At 42.8% G+C, this 20,932-nt stretch overlaps 2 protein-coding genes across 3 annotated transcripts in view; both read right to left on the bottom strand.

Annotated features, from left to right (window-relative positions):
• COG7 (component of oligomeric golgi complex 7) overlaps positions 1 to 4,546 on the bottom strand; it is a 77,602-nt gene extending 73,056 nt beyond the window's left edge. The window contains exons 1-3 of one of the 2 annotated variants that reach the window (XR_004902130.1): positions 4,266 to 4,546; positions 1,631 to 1,779; positions 1,213 to 1,329 (exon numbers count right to left, since the gene is read on the bottom strand). Coding sequence is in view for 1 of the 2 variants with exons in the window: in XM_028508112.2 (XP_028363913.1) it covers positions 1,213 to 1,329; positions 1,631 to 1,779; positions 4,266 to 4,434 (435 nt within the window). In the remaining variant the exon portion in view is untranslated. The remainder of the gene's footprint in view (positions 1 to 1,212; positions 1,330 to 1,630; positions 1,780 to 4,265) is intronic. The other variant, XM_028508112.2, reaches the window with a different exon arrangement.
• Positions 4,547 to 13,496: 8,950 nt separating this feature from the next.
• GGA2 (golgi associated, gamma adaptin ear containing, ARF binding protein 2) overlaps positions 13,497 to 20,932 on the bottom strand; it is a 33,614-nt gene continuing 26,178 nt past the window's right edge. Inside the window, exons 15-17 of the mRNA XM_028512745.2 lie at positions 18,135 to 18,304; positions 16,741 to 16,851; positions 13,497 to 16,204 (exon numbers count right to left, since the gene is read on the bottom strand). Coding sequence (XP_028368546.1) covers positions 16,094 to 16,204; positions 16,741 to 16,851; positions 18,135 to 18,304 — 392 coding nt within the window. The 3' untranslated portion in view covers positions 13,497 to 16,093. The remainder of the gene's footprint in view (positions 16,205 to 16,740; positions 16,852 to 18,134; positions 18,305 to 20,932) is intronic.

The following is a 20,932-nucleotide window of genomic DNA, read 5'->3' as shown; positions in this document are numbered from 1 at the left end:
AGAAGAATGAAAAGGACAGATAACTAAAGACAAATAGGGGAGAGGTGGGAAAGAAGGAGCCGTTAAGGACTGCTGAGGCTCTGGCCTAGATACTTGGTTGGAAAATTCACCACTAACCAAGACAGGGAGGCCAAAAGAAAGGGGAAGTCGGGAGCGGTTCTGGGCAGATTTGAAGGGCCTAGAGGGAGTGCCACAGGATCCATGTGGCACTGTGGGCAGGCAGTTCTGAATAGCAGAATGGGAAGAGGAAAAAACAAGATTTATAACTTTCAACTAATTAAAATTGGTAGTTCACTACTATTAAAGTGAGAGACCATACTTAAATCCATTCTCTCATACACATGTGCCAGAAATTCAGAAAGATTTGCAACTTATATCTATAAAGCCAGATCAATTGGATTTGTCAACACCCTGCAGGACTCTAAAATGGAACGGGGAGGAGTATGGCTCTGCTGTAGGTAAAAATAATGACACCTGACACAGAATAATAGATAGATGATTGAGTAAAAACACAAGATACAAAGCAGTGTTCACAATGTACTCCCACTTGTGGAAAAAAATGGGCAGGAAACACACCTGTATGTATCTAGAAGGATAGGCATAAAGGTGGTAACAGAGTTTATGGGAGAGGAGAAATTAGGGATGTCAGAATTATAAGAAAGACATGTTTTGCTGTTTATTCTTGTTTATTAAAGTTTTTCCTGTGTACATTTATAACATTTTTTTAAAACTTTGAAGTTTTTAAAAATAGCAAGGCATAATAAATAAATCATTTTGCTTTATAAGTAACAAAGTTTTTCATAAGAAATCATCTCATTTCATCCTGATAAGCAAGTTTCAGAAATACACTACTTTCCACACTCTGCAGCCCAGGAAGGGTTAAGTAACTCAGCATGATCCTGTGGTGTATAAGGCCCCTCTGCCCACATTCCATCCTGCTCTCATTTAGACTGTTCTCTCTGCCTTTTTTATTGGGGCATCTTCTGAATTCACTCTGTGGGACTCAAAGCTTCAGTCAAGCAGAGGGTAAAAACTCAAGAGCGTGGAAATGCTCAGAGCACTTTCACATTCATCCTGCCCCATGTCTAAACTTTTCTGTACATGGTCATCTCCTGCCCCTACGGTTGTGAGACAATGGCTATTTCACTAGTTTCCCCAAACCTCAGGTTCCCACTGAAGATTTCACAACATTCCCCTAAATAGGAAACTTACCTGAGTCTTGAATGTCTCTTCAATATCAGCACTCAACGTGCTCCACTTATCTGCTTCTTGAAGGGACTCAGCAGCAAGCTGCATCCTGGACTTCACCTGATCGATTTCTACCAACACCTAAAAGGGAAAGGGGTCAAAAACCAAGGAAGTGGCTGTTCTATTATCTCTACCTCCCATCAGTAACTTGAAACCTAAGTATTGTGGCATGTTCTTGTCTCTAGGGAGCTCCTGTGTCCCTTATGACACAATCACAAGGCTGATTGTCACAGGTGCTGAACAGAGATTAATAAGCTGAAGGAACCCAGCAAAAGAGTACTCTGAGTATTTGGTAGAATTCTCAGTTAAGGTTGGCCTCCCACTCTGAGAATGTACATCTTCTAAAACCACAAGTCAATATTCAGGACAGGAGCCAAAATACCTGCATTGACTGGGATGTGTCCTGTTCAAATTTTTTAATGTCCTCCTTGACAAGAATCATTTGCTCTTTCAAGAAAGATGCCTCCTGTTTAAGGGCTTCCACATCACGGAGCACTTTGGGCATGTTCTGAAGGGCCTGGAGACTTGTTTCTGAAGCAAGAACCCAAACACAGACATAAGTACTGAAGGTGAAAATCAGACCAGTCACTAGTGAATGACATAAATCAGCTGACAGAAAGAAAGTTGTATATTAACCACACCACTTTCCCAACCTATGTCAAAGTGGAAGGTGACCTGGCTTCTGTCAAGACCATGTCCTCCCCAGACTCATGGGTAAGGGCCATGTGATTTCACACAGAATGTACCATTGACCTGACCCAACATCAATTGTTTTCAACCACCAAGTTCAATTTTAACACCCTTCCCAAGGAAGGAGAATGAAGGACTCTGGCATTTGGTGAACACCAGTTATGTGACAGGTGCTTTCATACATTATATCACTTACTGTTTACGCCAATTAGTAGCAGCCACCTCTCTTTTTTAAAAGGTTTTATTTATTTACTTTTTAGAGAGAGCAAAAGAGGGAGATAAACATCAGTGTGTGAGAGAAACATCGAACGGCTGCCTCTTGCACACCTGCCCTGGCCAGAAACTGAACTGGCGACCTTTTGGTTCACAGGCCAGTGCTCAACCCACTGAGCCACACCAGCCAGGACATGCAGCCACCTCTTAGAGATAAAAAAACTGAAGTTCAGAGGTTATTGCCTGAGACTTCACAGAGGTGAAACCAAGCCTTACACAGTCTTTTCAAAATATAGTCTAGCCCTGGCTGGTTTTAAATAAAATCCAAACTCTTCAATGTGACATTCAAATCCTGAGTGATCCCCATCAACCTCTCCAACATAAGACTGGGTGGTGTTCAACAATATCTTGAGACCCAGGAAAAGAGTTTGTACCCAATACTGAATATCTGCTGACTGAATAAATGAACATATCAATCCTCCAGCTAAAGGCCCTTACCCTCTCCTGCTAAAATGTCTGCAGTGACTTCTCTTCACTGCACACTTGGGCCCTGGCTCGTCTTCCATAAATATAAAGCTTTAAACCTCTGAAAGCTTCTCCCTGCTGATGGATGAAACCCAAACCCAATAGGAGGGCCAAAAAGGCCTTTCATAGTTTAATCCCAACCTCCTTTCCTACCTTATCTCCAGCAGAAGTTTCTCCCAGAAAAGTGTGATCTTCTAATTATAATGATGATGATGATGAAGACTAGTATCTATTGATATTATTGATGAAGCTCTGTTTGAACCTCTCATCCTTCTCTGAACTGGCTAGGACTATCTCCAAAGTACATATATTGGATAAAAGTCTGGGCTCTGCAACCAGTCACCTGGTTTCAATTCCAGACTCCTTCATTCATTAGCAACGTGATGCTGGACAAGTTACTTCTGTCAGCTGCAGTTTCTAGAACTACAAAGAAGGAATCTGGCTTAAATTAGATAATCATGACTATAAAGGGACACTATTAACATTGTGGCCAGGGGATTTCATCATTGTTCAGGACATGCCCTTCACTGTGGGCATTAAGCATCACCATCTATCTTTACAACATTCTCCTCATTTCAACAACTGAAAAAATTCCCACCAATTTCCAAATATTACGGGGAGAGGGACAGGCATTACCACCCCTGGTTGAGAACCATTTAATTAATACATATACACCACTAAAACAATGACTGACATACCAAGGACTCAAATATCTGCTATTATTAACGCCCACCCTCCGTCTTTGCCCTATGAAGTCTTCCGTGACAGGAGGTAAGTGTACCTTCTTCCAGCCTCCACAGCTCCCAGTTTCAATCCCAGTAAAGCCACACCTCACTGTATGTAACTGGTTTACACATAGTCTCCACAAGGCAGCAAGCTCCATCGGGGGGCACTTTTCATTCCCAGTGCCCATGTCTTGACACACACACACAATAGATGCTCAATAATTAGTAAAAGATGAAAAGTATAATAAAGAATTTGAATGGAAGTAAGTGTCCCTCTTCCCTAACCTTTGTTAAAGGTCTATTTACTGGACCCAATTCCAGTGGGCAGCCTGCTGACCTCGTCTTCCCCACCAAGCCTCCCAGGGAGGCTGGCCTGCAGGATATACCTAACAAACATACAGTGGATTAAAATCACATTGAGGAACTAGTCAAAGGACACGCACGAATGACCCATGGAAATGGACAACGATGTGAGGACTGACTGTGGGAGCGGGGTGGGCTGGGCAGAGTAGGGCAAAGCAGGAAAAACTGGGACAACTGTAATAGAATAAAAAGTTAAAATAAAGAGTAAAGGAGCCACCCCAAAAAATACTGTCCTGGAAAAACCTTGGGTTTCTCTGTGAAAACAGAACATGAAAAGAACAAGGTAACTTGTAAATTCAATGGCTTAATAAAAATACAACAATTTTAAAAAATCACGTCTAGGAGTTCGTGGAGTGGCTGCTAGTGTTATTTTTCTTATTATTAACTACCCTTAAAAGGCGGTTGCAGTCTCTGTTCCGGCCAGTCCGTCGAGGCCGATGCGGGAAGCCCAGACACCCACCGCCCAGCATGGGCCCCACTACCCAGAGGCCCGCCGCTCACCCTCCACGGCGTGGTTCACCTCTTGGATGAACAGCTGCAGCTTCATCACCAGGGTGGCCGCGTGCCCGTCCGCCTTTCCAGCCGCCGCCTCCTTGGGGCCAGCCCTGAAGGCCGCATTGATCCACTCCTTCACGTCGAAGTCCTCAGCCAGGAACTTGGAGTAGTCCATGACCAAGCCACCTCAGCACCAGGGGCCCTGTGAGAGCGCAGCACCTCCTCCGAACGCCTCTGCCGTCACCAATCCGAAGTCTACATCCGGGAATGGCCCTCTCCGCGCGCCGTACTTCCCCCGGAAGTAGATGGCTGTCACCAAGGCAAAGGTAAGTGCCGCTGGGGGAGAGGCGGGGCCGGCGCTGGGCTTTGGAAACGCTGCTTCCGCTAACTTGGGTGCAAATTGAGCATTACGGACCTCCCGTGAATACTATTACTGTCCCCTACGTAAAGACAAAGAGAGGGAGCAGGCAGCTGGTTCAGAGCTAGGAAGATAGCCGGTTAGGTAGCTAGAAAGTGGCAGTGCGGAGATTTGAACTCAGGTAGCCTGAACACGACGGTACTTTAAGGGGACAGAGGGACAGACGTGGCTTGGCCTCTGCCCAGCACTCTTCCACTCTTGTCCCATCACTCTGGCCACACTGATCTCCTGACCTTTCCTGAGACAGCACACTAGAACTCCCCAGTCTGCAACTTACTGCTTCCTCCAGTTGGAAACTATGTGGACACCTCAAAAAGACACAACCTGGGAGAGTCTCCTTTTGATTAGGGACTCAAGAGTTGGAAAATTTTAGATTAAGATAAAAAGTTATAAGCCTAGCAAGTAATGTATATGTTAAAGCTTTTGTTTCAGTAACTACAGATGCGTAAGGCTCATCCTGGCTCCTGGGAAAACAGCTGATCTCCTAGGGCACTGGTAAAGATTACCACCTGAGAACAACTGCGGGCATCCCAGCCATTTTGTTTTAGGCAGCATAGATGGCCGCATGTCCCTGGGAAGAGCTAACTGCCCAGGACAGTAATGTTGCAATTTCTTCTACCTAATCCTCCCTGAATTTCAAAAACTCCCACCGCACCTTGTTTATTCCCTGTTATAAAAAGTCTGGCCTGGAAAGAGAAGGGAAGATGGTTTGTTAGGGTATAAACCCACCATCTCAGATGGCTGGCCATCTGAATAAAGCGCCCATAAAGATTTAGTTGCTGTCATTGCTTATTGGGTTTGGTAGTGACATGCAGCCCGAACACTGGTGTCTTTTCCAGTTTCACTTTGTCAGAGGAAACAAAATTTTATTTTTTGAGATTTTATTTTTAGAGAAGGGGAAGGGAGGCAGAAAGAGGGGCGGAATCATCATGTGCGTTAGAGGTCAGCTGTCTCTCTCTAATCTCCAACTGGGGACCTGGCCCACAACCCAGGCATTTGCCCTGATGGGGAATCAACGGAAATGGCATTTCAGTTCCCAGGCCAGCACTCAGTCAACTGAGTCACACCAACCAAGGAGGAAACAAACAAAATTCCTGGTGTACAGTTGTAAATACTTTTGCTATTTCTGGAAGACCTAAATCCACAAAGTAGGAAAGCTGGTACACTAGCTTTGTAGGTGCAAACTGATCAAGCCCCAGGTCTTGCTCAGAAGCCTTAGATACCTCTAACATGCCTATTCCCTCCCCAACCAGCTGACACTTTTAAACAGGTTTATTGAGTAATAAATTTACAGGACATAAAAAAATCACCCACAGTAAGTATAAAGTTCAATGATTTTCAGTAAATTTAGAGTTGTGCCATCTCCATAAGAACATTTCCATTAGCCAAAAGTTCCTTGCTGCCCATTTGCACTTAACCTCTGCTCCCACACCCAGTCCTGGGAAACCACTGATTTGCTGTCTATACATTTACCTCTCTGGACATTTCAAATACATTGAATCAGACACTATGTAGCCTTTTGCATTTGGTCTCTTTCACTGAGCATGTTTCAGTGGTCCACCTTGCACCCTGTATCTTGTTGCACCCTGTATCTTGTCCTGTAGTGGCAGTTTGTTCCTGCTGCTACATAGTAATTCACTGTGTGGCTTGACATTTTACCCATTCACCAGTTGATGGACACTGACTTTTATGAGTAACTCTGATAGGGGCTTAAGACTTGGGAAAAATTAGCTTAAGGCAGTCATAAATCTAGCAAGTAATGCCTATGTTAAGTTTTTGTTTCAGCAACTACAGATAAGGCCCATCCTGGCACCTGAGAATAAGCAGCTGACCTCCTGGGGCATTGGCTGGAGATTACCTTGCCTGGAGACATCTGTACCAGGAAGAAGCAAGTGACTATCCTTCCACCCTTGGAGGCAACTGTTGAATTTCAAAGGCTTTCGCTGACACTTTGTTTGCCCTCCCCCAACCCGTTTATAAAAGATCTGGCCGGGAAAGAAGGAGTAAGATGGTTTGTTAGGGTATGAACCCACCATCTTCTCGGATCGCCAGCCATCTGAATAAAGCGCCTATAAAAGATTCAATCACTGTCATTGCTTATTGGATTTGGTAGTGACAGGCAGCCTGAACGCCAGTGTCTTTTCCAGTTACAACTCTGCTACGAACATTCACTTATCTTTGGGCATTACTTTTTGGTCCCCAGAAGTGTAACTGATAAATTTTAAGGTAAATTTAACAAACTGCAAGATTTTTGTTAAAGGTTTTTTTAAGATTTTTTTATTTATTTTTATGTTTAGAGAGGGAGAAAGAGAGAATGAGAGAGAAACATCAATGTGGGGTTGCTGGGGGCTGTGGCCTGCAACCCAGGCATGTGCCCTGACTGGGAATCAAACCTGCAATGCTTTGGTTTGCAGCCCGTGCTCAACCCACTGAGCTACGCCAGCCAGGGCTCCAAACTGCAAGATTTATCCAGAGTGCCTATACCATTTTATATTACCATCAATAAAATAATGTAAGAGGGTTCCAATTTCTCTACAGCCTCCCCAAATGAAGTGTGAAGTCATTGTTGCTTTAACTTGAATTTCCCTCATAACAAGTGATATTAAACGTCTTTTCATCTGCTTATTAGCCATCATTATATCTTCAGTGAAATGTTTAATCAAACCTTCTGTCCAATTTTAAAATGGAGTTATTTTCATATTATTGAGCTATTAAAGTTCATTACACATTACATGTATATAATTCCTTTATTAAGGATATGGTTTGTAAATATTTTCTACCCATCTGTAGTTTTGATAGGGGTTTAAGACTTGGGAAAATTTAACTTAAGGTAAATAGTCATAAATCTAGCAAGTAATGTGTATGTTAAGTTTTTGTTTCAGCAACTACAGATAAGGCCCATCCTGGCACCTAAATTTTAAGCAGTTGACCTCCTGGGTCACTGACTGGGGATTACCTCATCTGGAGACTTCTGTACCAGGAAGAAGCAAGTGACTACCCTTCCCCCTTGGAAGCACCTGTTGAATTTCAAAGGTTTTCGCTGACACCTTGTTTTCCCTCCCCCAACCCCCTTATAAAAGATCTGGCTGGAAAAGAAAGAGCAAGATGGTTTGTTAGGGTATGAACCCACCATCTTCTGGATCGCCAGCCATCTGAATAAAGCACCTATAAAAGATTCAATCACTGTCATTACTTACTGGATTTGGTAGTGACAGGCAGCCTGAACGCCGGTGTCTTTTCCGGTTACAGTTTGCCTTTTCACTTTAATGGTGTCTTTTGAGATGCATGTTTTTTTTACTTTGACCATTACCAATTTTTCCCTTTATGTATCATACTTTTTTGTTGTATCTAAGAAGAGGTAGTGAGATGGGTGGAAAAGGAGAAGGGATTAAGTACAAATTGGTGGTCACAAAATAGTCATAGGGATGTAAAGTAAAACAGGGAATTAACTATGGTGCTAGGTAAGTGCTAGATTGGGGTGATCGCTTACTTCATAAGTTATATAAATGTCTTATCACTATACTGTACAGCTAAAACTGATATTGTATCAACTGTAATTTTAAAAAATTATTTAAAAAGTGTATTCAAGAAGCAGGGGAAAACTCTTCACCTAACTCAAAATTGTGAACAATTTTTCCTAATTTTCTTCCAGAAATCTTAGAAGTTTTAGCTCCTACACTTAGGTCTGTGATCCAAATTGAGCTCATTTTTTGGGGGGTGGGTATGGTATGAGGTAAAGGTCTAAGTTCATTTGTGTGAGTGGGCAGACATACAATTATCCCAGGATTTGTTGAAAAGACTTTTCTTTCTCTACTGAATTGCCTTTAGATCTTTGTCAAAAATCAAGTGACAAAAGTAAGGATTTCTGGACTCTGAATTCTGTTTTCTATTCTTGTACCAATACCAACCTGTTTTGAACACTGTAGTTCATACAAGTGTAAGTCTTGTATGAACTTTGTTCTTTTAAAAAAATTATTTTGCTACTTGAGACCCTTTGCATTTCTGATAGGGGACTCAAAACTTGGAAAATTTTAGCTTAAGGTAAAAAGTTATGAGTCTAGCAAATAATGTGTATGTTAAAGCTTTTGTTTCAGAAACTACAGATAAGGCCCATCCTGGCTCCTGGGAAAAACAGCCCACCTCCTGGAGCACTGATAGAAGATTACTGCCTGGGGACATCTGAACCTTTGTTCCAGGGAGAGCAGACGACCACCCCTCCCCCTTGGGATCAGCTAACTGCCCAGGACAGGAATGTTGGAGCTTCTGAATCTCAAAGCCCCCACCCCCTTATAAAAGATCTGGCGAGGAAAGAGAAGGGAAGATGGTTTGTTAGGGTATGAACCAGCCATCTTCTCAGATCTCCAGCCATTTGAATAAAGTGCCCATAAAGATTCAATTTGCTGTCATTGCTTTTTGGGTTTGGTGGTGACAGGCAGCCCGAACACCAGTGTATTTTCTGGTTTCAAAGTGTCTTCCAGTTTAAACAGTCACCCCTGGTTGAGGACCTCTAATTTAGATCTTCTTTCTCCCAGCAATATCTTGTAATTGTATATTGTAAAAGTCTTGTACTTTTTATAAATTTATTCCAAAGTATTGTATTGATTTCAGTGCTATTGCAAATAGAACATTCTTAATGATTTTAAGTTTCTTGTTATAGAAATACAAGATGATTGTAACTTTTGGTGTTTACTTTGTCTCAGTGTTAATCTGAACCTCACCAAAATTTTAAGCTTTAAATACTTATGAGCAAGTCAAGTCTGTTCCTGTATGGAAACCAGGCAGACAGGCCAAGCACAAATAGTAAATGAATTGTGAACCCTGGCTGGTATGGCTCAGTAATTGAGAATCAGCTTGTGAACCAAAGGTCAACAGTTTGATTCTCGGTCAGGGCACATATGTGGGTTGTGGGCCAGGTCTCCAGTTATATGCAAGAGGCAACCCACTGAAGCCACTCCCTTTCTCCCTCCCTTATCCTCTCTCTAAAAATAAACAAATTCTAGCCCTGGCTGGCATAGCTCAGTGGACTGAGCGCGGGCTGCAAACCAAAGCATCACAGGTTTGATTCCCAGTCAGGGAACATGCCTGGGTTGCAGGCCATGGGCCCCAGCTACCACATATTGATGTTTCTCCCTCTCTCTTTCTCCCTCCCTTCCCTCTCTAAAAATAAATAAAATCTTTAAAAAAAACACAAATTCTTTAAAAATAAATAAATAAATAATAAATAAAACAAATAAAAAAATAAACTTTTGGGTGCTTCAGAAGACCTCAACTTTAAGAAGGCTTATATCAATTTTAAGAATAACCTCTAGAAGTGAGATGAAGTATTCAAGAATAAAAACCAAAGAAACAAAATGCTTATTTTTTTAAAAGATTTTTTATTTTTATGGAGAGGGAAAGGGAAAGAAACATCAATGTGCAAGAAACATTGATCTATTGCCTCTAGCACACCCCCAACCAGGTGCCAGCCTTGACCAGGCATCTGCCTTGACCAGGAATGGAACTGGGGACCTTTTAGTTTGGGGCATAACACAACCCACTGAGCCACACCAGTCATGGTAAATGCTCATGTTTTTTAAAATGCAAGCTTTATTCAGATAAACATGGTAGAATTGGGACTGCCTTGAACAAGGGCAGCAAAAGGCCTGGCTTTTTTCATTCCAGCTGACATTGTATCTTAACTGTATGATCTTATCAAAGACACTCCCTGCTTTGTCTTTACTTGGCTCCACCTCTTTCCAGATGAAGTGTCAAACCTTACCTTTAAAAAAGAGAAAACAAACAAACAAACCAACCATAGGCAGCATTCCAGGACACAATCTTGCCCTTTTCTTAGTTTAAAAAAAAAAAAAAGGACCCCTAATTGACAGAATTTTCTATTTTGGGGCTGGGTGTCTTCTATATTGGAATATATTTAAAGAATTTGTGACTTGTGCCCTGGCCAGGTGATTCAGTTGGTTGGAGCATCATCCTGGACAGAAAAGGTTGAGGATTCAATTCCTGGCCAGGGCACATACCAGGGTTGTAGGTTCAATCCCCACTCAGGGTGCGCACAGGAGGCAACTGATCCATGTTTCTGTTTCACACTGTTTCTCTCTCTCCTCCCCCCTTCCTCTTGCTCTAAAATCAATAAGCATATCCTTAGGTGAGGATTAAAAAAAAATTGTGACTTGTAAACACTGCTGTAGTCCAGCAGTCTTTGCATTTTAGAATATCACCTTTGCTGTCTAACTTTTGTATTCTCTCATTTTACATTATCTTTAATGGGTAAAAGTCATGTTCTTTCGTTCTTAAGTCATTTATCCTGTTTTCAACATTTACTCTCTCCATTGCCCATTACTCTCTCAGTGACACACAGATAAAGCAGCATTTTACATTCACTGAAGAAATAAAGGGAGGAGTAAACTGCACAGGTGCGGAAAGGGACAGGAGAAAACATTATCAAAACATGACGGGTATCTCACCTATAAGCGGAACATAATCACCAAAACAAGGAAGCAAGCAAAAGAGATCCAGAGACACGGAAATAAGGAACAAACTGACAATAACCAGAGGGGAGGGAGGAGGTGGATAACAGGGAAAGAAGGGGAAGAGTCAAGTCAAGGAACTTGTATCAAGGACCCGAGGACAAAGACAAGGGGTGTGGAGGACTGGATGTGGGATTTGAGAGGTGGGGGCGAGAAGGGAAGGGGAGAGTAATGGGGGAAAATAGGGACAACAGTAATTGAAAAACAATTTCAAAAATATAAATAAATAAATAAATAAATAAATAAATAACTGATGCAGATCCCGGCTCGTGGGGTCCTCGTCATTATGGATGAAATGAGATATGCACATGGACGATCGAATCCTGTGGACAAAAAAAAGGACAGCATGGCTTTTCTCTCAAGGGGAGCAAAAGCCTCGACCCTCGCTCCAATGAGCTTTTATTGTCTTACTGGGCACAGTACAAGAAGATCCTCATTAACTATGCACAGGTTGCTTTATGTGGTTACCTTATACAGAAAACAAAGGAGAGGATGCTGGTAATCACATCACAGAAGAGGGATATTTGCAAATGAAAAGGCAAAAGTGGCTGGACCAGTTACGCTCATCCTTGGAAGGTTTAGCATGGTTTTTAGGAAGTTGCTTTGCAGTAAATGTCCTCAAGTCAGAGTGCGGGAGTTTTAGCAAAAAGCAAGACTCACAGCAGCCTAGGTACATTGCAGGCCTGATTCCCCACGGGTAAACCTATCTGTGGGCACGGATCCTGTGCATCTCTGAGTGGGAGCTGGGCCCACGCCACACAGAGCGGCCTTCCACAAATAACATGACAGGTAATGTTTTGTTAATTACCTATTCGGGTAGCTCAGTTGGTTAGTGTTGTCCCAATGTTACAGGGTGCAGCCAAGAGGGGGGACCCCAAATGGGCATTTGAAATGGGGTCCAGAACTCAAGGTGTCCAGGAGATTTTAGGATGTTCTAACTCCACCCCCAGGGTGTGGGTTGGGGGAAGGGACAAATGGAGCAGGGCCATTGAGAGCTGTTTTGCATAGAAACAGCCTTGCAGCTAAGCTCTGGTGTGGTCATATTTAACATATCTATAGCCTTGGCTGGTTGCTTAAGTATGTTAAATAGCTGTGGCCACGCTCAGAGCCAAGGGAATGGAACTACCCCACCACGGTGTAACTGGGGGACAGGTCCCCTGAGTTACAGCGCCTGCATGGGAGCTTGGAGATGATTGGCTCCAGGACTTGGGGCCACACCTGCCCAGACCCACGATGGTGACCAGAAAAGCTGGAGAAGACAGCAGATTGAGGGCAAGTGTGCCCGAGTGTAGGAGGAGTCGGAAATGGGGCTGCAGAGGAAGGCAGGCCCGGGGATTTAAAACCCAGAGGTGGCAGCCATTGAGGGGGAGAACCCTGCGGCAGCCCTGAGAGGGAGAACCACACAGCTTTAGCAGAGTGAAGATTCCCGCAGCCCTGAGAGAGAGAGAACCACACGGCCTTGACAGAGTGGAGACTCCCGCAGCCCTGAAAGAGAGAACCATGCGGCCTGGCAGAGTGGGGACTCCTGTGGCCCTGGGAGAGAGGACCACGTGCCTTTGCCAGAATGGGGACCCCCGCAGCTTTAGAAGGGGGAACCACCACCTGGTTTTAGCAGAGATCCCGGTGACTCAGCTGAGGGTGCTGGGAACCCAGGGAGGTCTCCCAGTCGAGATGGAGTACTAACTGGGAAGAACCAGAGGACTGCCTGAGCCATGGACTTCTACTTCCTTTCCTGAGATACGGTACTCTGGACTGGGCAAAGGGGGAAGGAAGGAAGGACTGTGTCTGTTTGTGGGTCTTTTAAGGGACTTTAGGATTTTTGATAAAGACATTAGGTCACTACTTTAATTTTGCATAGCATTAAATAAACACTTCTTTCTTTTTCACGAATCTCTGGCATTGAAAGACCTCTTTCTTCGGGCGGTGGACATAAGGGACCCGGAGCCTTCTTTCAATAATAGTATATCGTCCCAGGCCCCCCTTGTTTGTTCTGTAACACCAATACACCAAAGTTGAGGGTAAAATTCCCAGCCAAGGCACATACAAGAATCGACCAGTGGATGCATAAACGAGTAGAACAACAAATCGATGTTTGTGTTTCTCTCAAATCAATAAATATTCCTTAAAAAAAAAAACACGACCAACTTTCTTGTGGCTGTGGAAAGTGTGCTCTATTTTTGGCGGATGATACCAGTGGGTAGGGTGCACAGTTACAGGAGGGTACTGGAAGCAACTTCAATTTGATTGCATAGGCTTTTCAGACATTAAGAATCATGCAGAATTTTTCAGCAAGGGATCCATGACACAGATTGTCAGAGAATTCTAGTGGTGGCAAGTATCACTGCTCAAAGAACTGAGAGGCAGGTGACTAATGTGAATACAGGGGAGGGCAAGATATGGTTGTATGTAGAAGTAAACACTAGAGACAAGAGTATTAAGGAGAATGGATGGAGCAGGAATGAAGGATCCATGAAGGATCAGATAGATGCTTTCAAATAAAAGAAAATGTAGGTGGAAACAAGGAGAAGGCTGGGTTCCATTCTAAACAATGGGAGTTTGAGGTAACAGTGGAACCTCAAGATAAACAGACCCACTGCCAGCTTAAAACATGGATCTGACGTCAACACAGAGGTAGAAGCTTGAGATGGAGGTCTAGGCCCCATCTAGAGGTTAAATGCCCAGATGTGCTTAGTGAAGTCCTAAGGATTAAACCCTGGGAAAAATTAAGGGCAGGTGGAGAGGCACAGAGGCAGGAAAAGAACTAGGGGTAAGATAAATCCCGGAAGAGGAGTTGAGGACAGGAACACACTGATCATCAGTGCCTTACTGATTACCTCTACCAGGTAATAGGGACTTGCCTGTCCTCACTAGCATGGAAGATGCAGGAAGGCAAGGACTCTGTCACTACTGTATCCACAGTGCCTACAACAGTGCCTGCTTCATAGTAGTTGCTCAAATACTTAAGAGGATAAGAGTTGAACCTTAAGTGGTCACTGAACCTGATAATTAGAAGGCACTGATAAGGTAAACCAGAGTCACTTTCAGGACCCTATCCCCAACCCTCTTGTCCTATCCAACTCCACCTAAGCAGAGAGCACCACTGCCAGAAGACAGAACAATGTTCAGACACACACAAGTTACTTCTGACAACAGGATAAGACTGTTTCACATGTAAGCCTCATTCATGCATTTTAATGGATCACTCTTCCTAGGCCAAACACTGTCATTATAGACTATGAAGTAGCTAGAGCCTATAAAAGCTATACAGAGCACGTGAACATAAAAGTAACTTTAGATTAAAATGAACCTTATGTGCATTAGGCCAAATGAAGAAATCAGCCTATCATTTATGAGTTTTCACATTTGCTTAAAAATTAGCATACCTTGGTTTTTTATAGCACTTTTCCCACCAATTAGTGTTGGCAGATTTCCAACTAAATGTAGATATTGAAAGATCAGTCTACAGAGTGCCAGGTTTCATAATAAAAAGCCCCAAATGGAGCCTCACGGTTTCTGAGGTAGAATTCTGCTAGAACAGGTGAGCTGTTAGAATTTTAAAGTCTTTCATTAGGCCACCATAGCCAAGGTCAGCTTTCTTCTCCCACCAATTGGGCCAAGTAGGACTTCTAAAACATGCAAGAAGTACCCAGCACATAGTAGGTACTAAGTATAGACTGTATACCTGAATTTTCCTTCAAAACAAAAATCCACATCTCTTTCCAGCGTTGTTCAGATCCCCAGGACTTTTCTCTTCACTGAAACAGTTGTTAAGATTTCACATCCTTCATGAAGTCTTCCTTACTTCCTCAATAGTTGACAATTCCCTTTAACCCTATCATCTCTAAATGCAATGGCTTTTGCAGCTCCTACTTACTCAAAACTCCATAGAGTATATTTGCTACACGGGTATTTATTCAATGACTTTCTGTACTTAGTCACCACTTAAATCACTACTAAGCTCTTTTCATATCCATTTGTATCATAGTTTTTCATCTTGGATTGTGAAGGCAACATTCCAGGGGACCCTGGTAGCTATGATTTACAATAACTAGCACTGTGTCACAAAGAGCTCTAGGTAAATGCCTGTAAAGAGGATAAGGATGGAGATGAGGGTCCTGAGTAAGGACCCAGACAGGCTGCACAACCCTCAGAAACTGAGGCCTGAATGAGACCTAGGATCTGTTTTTCCCTCTGGCCTGGAGGGCCCGTCTATGGGTGATTCTAAGGCACAGTGGTAAAGGACATGATTGGCCCACAGGAGTGCTCCTCTGGTCTAGTGGCAGCCCGTCACATGGAAAGCAGTGCAACAAGCCTTCCACTGAGAAGATATTCTGGAACACTTGCAAGTAGCATTCTCTAATGGAAATGGAGACAAGGTCTTACTTAAAAGAGAATGCCCCAGAAGATATACTCTGCCCCAAAACCAACTAAGTAGGTCCCTTTTAAGGTCCCTGAGAATAGCAGCCTGGGAGCAACCAAGACTTTTGAAGGCTGACAAGGCACACAGTGGATGAATGAAAAGATAATACATGAAGACAACAACAGCTTTGGCTTATAAAACATTCACCCTGAGCAGAGAGATCAGTGTCCAAATATGCAGAAACAGATATGATTGTAGCAGATGGTTATCACAAATGCTTTAGCACTTCCCATACTGCCCATATCCCAAGTTCTGTTCCTCCATCCCCTGAACTCCATACAACACACACACACACACACACACACACACACACACAATCTGCGGAACAAGTCAGAAGTTGGTGGTTGGCAACCAGAGCCTGAATTGGGACAGAACTCTGGGCACTTTGCACTAGGTCACCATGATTAGTCCTATATAAACAGCACAAACAACACTGCCTAAACTTGAATGGCAGGGTGCGTCTTGTGAAAAGTTAGGCTGCATCCAAGACTGCCAGGTCTGGAAAGTCTTTCACTTCTCCTACTTCGCTGAAAGGCTGTCCGCCCTGGTTGAATGTCAGCTTATACCGTAACCGGATGGGCTCCTAAGCAAAGACAGAAGATGGTAAATTAGTGAGGAGCAACAGAGAGACAAGCACAAAGTAAAAGCCTTTCCCCATCCAGTAGTCACCAAAGAACAGTGTATTCATGTTAACTGGAGCCAGGTGAGGGCTTCACCCAACTGTGACAGAATACCCTGGCCTAGACCCCTGGGGACCAAAACACAAGGGGAGCTAGGCACACATCCTGCAAGTCCTTTCCCACTTGTGCAATCCTAAGTTGGACCACTGCTCAGAGACCAGCTGAGGACAACAGACAGGCATCACCCTTTTGGAAGACTCCTTGTATTAGGGGGAGTCTGTGTCACTCCCTTGGTTCCCAGCCACGACAATCTGGTCACGAGTATTCTTTCAATAAGCCTCAGAAGAAAACATACTCTAGCAGGAACCAACCCACCACCACTCCCAACCACACTAGAGACTTCAGAGCAAGACCTCATTATGCCTCTGTCCATGTACCAAGCTGCCAACCCACAGTTCAGGGCCCCAGCTCCCTGGTGTTAAAAGATACCAGAACCTACTTTGTGCGGATTGTCAAGTAGCAGCATCTGAGAGATCACGGTTGGTGGCATCAAAGGACTGAATGCTGGGAGCTGGGAACTGGATGCCGGCTGCAGTTTCACTCTCATTGACTACAGGGGGACAGGGGAATCAACAAATAACTCATTCCTAGTAAATGACAGCTTCAATAAGGAGATAAGGCGAACAGGAAAGCTTGACCCACACCCCACCCATTGATGACAGGATGCAAAACACCACCCACTCCTTCCATATACAGAATGTGTCTGACGTGAGTCAGAGAGTGGCTTCTAAGAGGCACATACAGAGTAAGGGCGCATCTTGAGTTGAATTCTAACTCTGCCACTCACCAGCTCTATGACCTTGGACAAAATATTCAACCTTTCTGAGCCTTTGACTGATAATTCATAAAACAGAAGTAACCCCTGGCTGGCGTAGCTCAGTGGATTGAGCGCAGGCTGCAAACCAAAGTGTCGCAGGTTCAATTCCCAGTCAGGGTACATGCCTGGGTTGCAGGCCATGACCCCCAGCAACCGCACATTGATGTTTCTCTCTCTCTCTCTTTCTCCCTCCATTCCCTCTCTTAAAATAAACAAAATCTAAAACAAAAAAAAAAAAAAAAAAAAAAAAACCCCAGAAGTAACATGTGCCCCACATGATCACCATAAGGATTAGAAAATATGTATCTTTAATTTTGTCTGCCGTGAACCTTTCCATTTAGGACATGCCCCTTCTCCATTTGTGATTCTGGTGTGGTTGTTAATCAGTGGAGCCCTCATCCCATTGGAAAGGGGTAAACCTAATATCCAAATTGGCCAGAGTACCTCATATCCCTGAACCCAAATTATTGCCAGTGTATACAGGTAACACCACAGTGCCAATCCTATCCTTGTCTTGGGCAGTCTGCATGCTTCATGCCAGATGAGAATTTCTTTCTTTCTTTTTTCTTCTTCCATATTCATTATTTAATTTAATCTTTAAAATAGTTAATTTTTCAATTACAGTTTACAATCAATATTATTTGTATTAGTTTTAGGTGTACAGCATTGGAGAGTTTCTTTCTGAGAGAAAAGGGCTAAGAACCATGTAATTCTGGAGTACCATTTTTCTCCTTTGTGGAGAGTCTGTCAGAGAACAAGCTCCAAAGAGGAAAGCAAAGTCAGGAGATGGGAAGAGACAGATTCTTAAGGAATCATGTAAGAACCTACCTGGATCCAGACATCAAGAATCTGCAGTAAAAAGAGCCAACAGAGTTCCCATTTTATCTTACATGACTTTGAGTGCAGATTCTGTCTTTATACCTAACTAACAGATAATGTCCCAGCAAAGGACCTGTTACTCAGAAATGAGAGCCTTTATTGACAAGCTCAAAGAATCTGACCAGCAGATGGCTCACCTTTGGCACAGCCACTTGAAACATGATATCCCAGACAGGCTGAGTGGCAGTGCTCATCATGGTCAGCAGTAGCACCTGAACTTCAGGGTGACCCGGGGCCCCCATCTGGGAAAAGTGGAGCAGAATTCTGAATCCATTCCGGTCATACACAATGACTGGAGGCAGGCTGCCTAGTAGAGGAGGGCCAAACAGAAGGGTTAGTACTGCTACAATCCCCAGACAACCAAGCCTAAAGAAGACATGTACAATCTCACCAAGTGCTGTCTCTCCTCGGGTCACAGCAGCTCTTAGACTTAACCTTCTGCACTGCCATAATCCAAGTCCTCAGTGCTTCTAGTTGGATGCCTATGACCCGCCATCCAACCGTCCTAAGCATATTATCAAGTGTTTTTTTTAAATAAGAACTTTTTAAAAAGGAGGTATGATTATGATCAAATAATGTATGAACACTATGGGAAATACAGGATATCAAAGAACAAAATAAAAACCACTCCTAATTCTACCCAGAAATAAGCACTGCTACCATGTGGGCTTCTGTCCTTCCTGTCTCTTGTGTTTGACTACACACATACTCTCCTATATTCAACTTCGCAAAACTGCACAGACAGCAGATCTCATCAAATCAATAGGTTTAATGGCATTCCAACAGAAATACTAAAACGATTGTTTTAATGTGGCTAGGAAATGATTCTAAAGCTAATTTGGGGGGTGGGGGTGGGGAATCATGAGACTGACCATTAAAAACAGAGAGAGAGAGGAACGGGCTATTCACATTAACGAATACTCAAGATATATATAAAGCAGAAGTTCAAGCAAAATGGTATAAGCCAGAGCATACAGAACAGACCCAAATGTGAGGATTTAATATGTTAATAGCATGTATTTCAAAACTGGTGGCAGATTAATAAATAGCGGACATCTGGCTAACAAGCTGGAAAAAAACTTTAATAAGTCCTTGTCTCATGCCAACTTTCATTTATCAAAATGCAAATATAAAAATACAGTTAAAAATAAATAAAAATATAGTTTAACAATGAAACTGCCAAAGAATCAAAAGACTGAGAATAACCACAAGGGATCATGGGTGAGAGCACTGGGTTAAGGCAAACTTTCTGGAGGGAAGCTTGACAATGCAGATCAAAATTGTTTAAATGTTGCCCTGACCGGTATGGCTCAACTGGATGAAGCATCACCCCATAAGCAGAGAGGTCACAAGTTCCATTCTGGGTCAGGGCACATGCCTGGGTTGGGGGTTTGCTCCTTGGTCAGAGCAGATACAAGAGGCAACCAATAAATGTTTCTCTCTCACATCAATGTTTCTCTCCCTCTCTCTTCCCGTCATTTTCCCTCTCTCTAAAATTAATAAGCATGTCCTCAGGTGAGGATAAGAAGGAAAGGAAAAGGAAAAAGAGAAAAGAAACAAAACTACATTAAGACATTAACAGAACTTCCATCTCTGGATGATAATGGTAGAGATTTTAATTTTCTAGTCTATTCTCTTTTCTAAAATTTCTACATTTAACATGTATTTTTTTGCTTTTAATTTTTTTTTACTTTGTTTTTAGTAATTTATGATTTGTAAAAAGTTACAAAGGTAACAAAAAATTCCCATATACCCTTCACCCAGCTTCTTCAAATGTTAACATTTTATAAAACCGCGGCACAGTTATCAAAACCAATCAACTAACATTGAACATGGATTATTTTTTCAGTTTTTAAATATATTTTATTGATTATGCTATTACAGTTGTCCCATTTCCACCCCTCACACCCTCTCCCACCCACATTCCTCTTTAGTTCACATCCATGTGTCATAAGTTCTTTAGCTTCTACATTTTCCGTACTATTCTTACCCTCCCCTGTTTATTTTCTACCTACCATCTATGCTACTTATTCTCCATACCTTTCCCCCTCTCTCTTCCTCCCACTCCCCTGTTGCTAACCCTCCATGTGATCTCCATTTCTGTGGTTCTGTTCCTGTTCTAGGTGTTTGCTTAGTTTCTTTTGGTTTTGTTTTAGGTGTGGTTGTTAATAATTATCAGTTTGCTGTCATTTTACTATACATGTTTTTCATCTTCTTTTTCTTAGATAAGTCCCCTTAACATGTCATAAAATAAGGGCTTGGTGATGATGAACTCCTTTAACTTGACCTTATCTGGGAAGCACTTCATCTGCCCTTCCATTCTAAATGAAAACTTTGCTGGATAGAGCAATCTTGGGTGTAGGTCCCTGGCTTTCATGACTTGGAATATTTCTTTCCAGCCCCTTCTTGCCTGTAAGGTCTCTTTTGAGAAATCAGCTGACAAGTCTGACGGGAACTCCTTTGTAGGTTACTATCTACTTATCTCTTGCTGCTTCTAGGATTCTCTCCTTCATTTTAATCTTGGCTAATGTAATTATGATGTGCCTTGGTGTGTTCCTCCTTGGGTCCAACTTCTTTGGGACTCTCTGAGCTTCCTGAACTTCCTGGAAGTCTATTTCCTTTGCAGATTGGGAAAGTTCTCCTTCATTATTTGTTCAAATAAGTTTTCCTCTTGTTGTTCTTCCTTTTCTCCTCTGGTACCCCTATAACTTGGATGTTGGAATGTTTAAAGATGTCCTGGAGGTTCCTAAGCCTCTCCTCATTTTTTGGTTGGTATTTCTTCATTCTTTTCTGATTGTATGTTTTTTTCTTCCTTCTGGTCCACTCCACTGATGTGAGATCCAGCTTTCATTCCATCACTATTGGTTCCCTGTGCATTTCTCTTCATTTCACTTATTGTAGCCTTCATTTTTTCATCTAATTTGTGACCAAAATC

Source organism: Phyllostomus discolor, chromosome 3 (genome assembly GCF_004126475.2).
Source record: "Phyllostomus discolor isolate MPI-MPIP mPhyDis1 chromosome 3, mPhyDis1.pri.v3, whole genome shotgun sequence".
NCBI lineage: Eukaryota > Metazoa > Chordata > Mammalia > Chiroptera > Phyllostomidae > Phyllostomus > Phyllostomus discolor.
The sequence above is the reverse complement of the archived record's forward strand: the minus strand, read 5'-3'. Positions and strand labels throughout refer to the sequence as shown.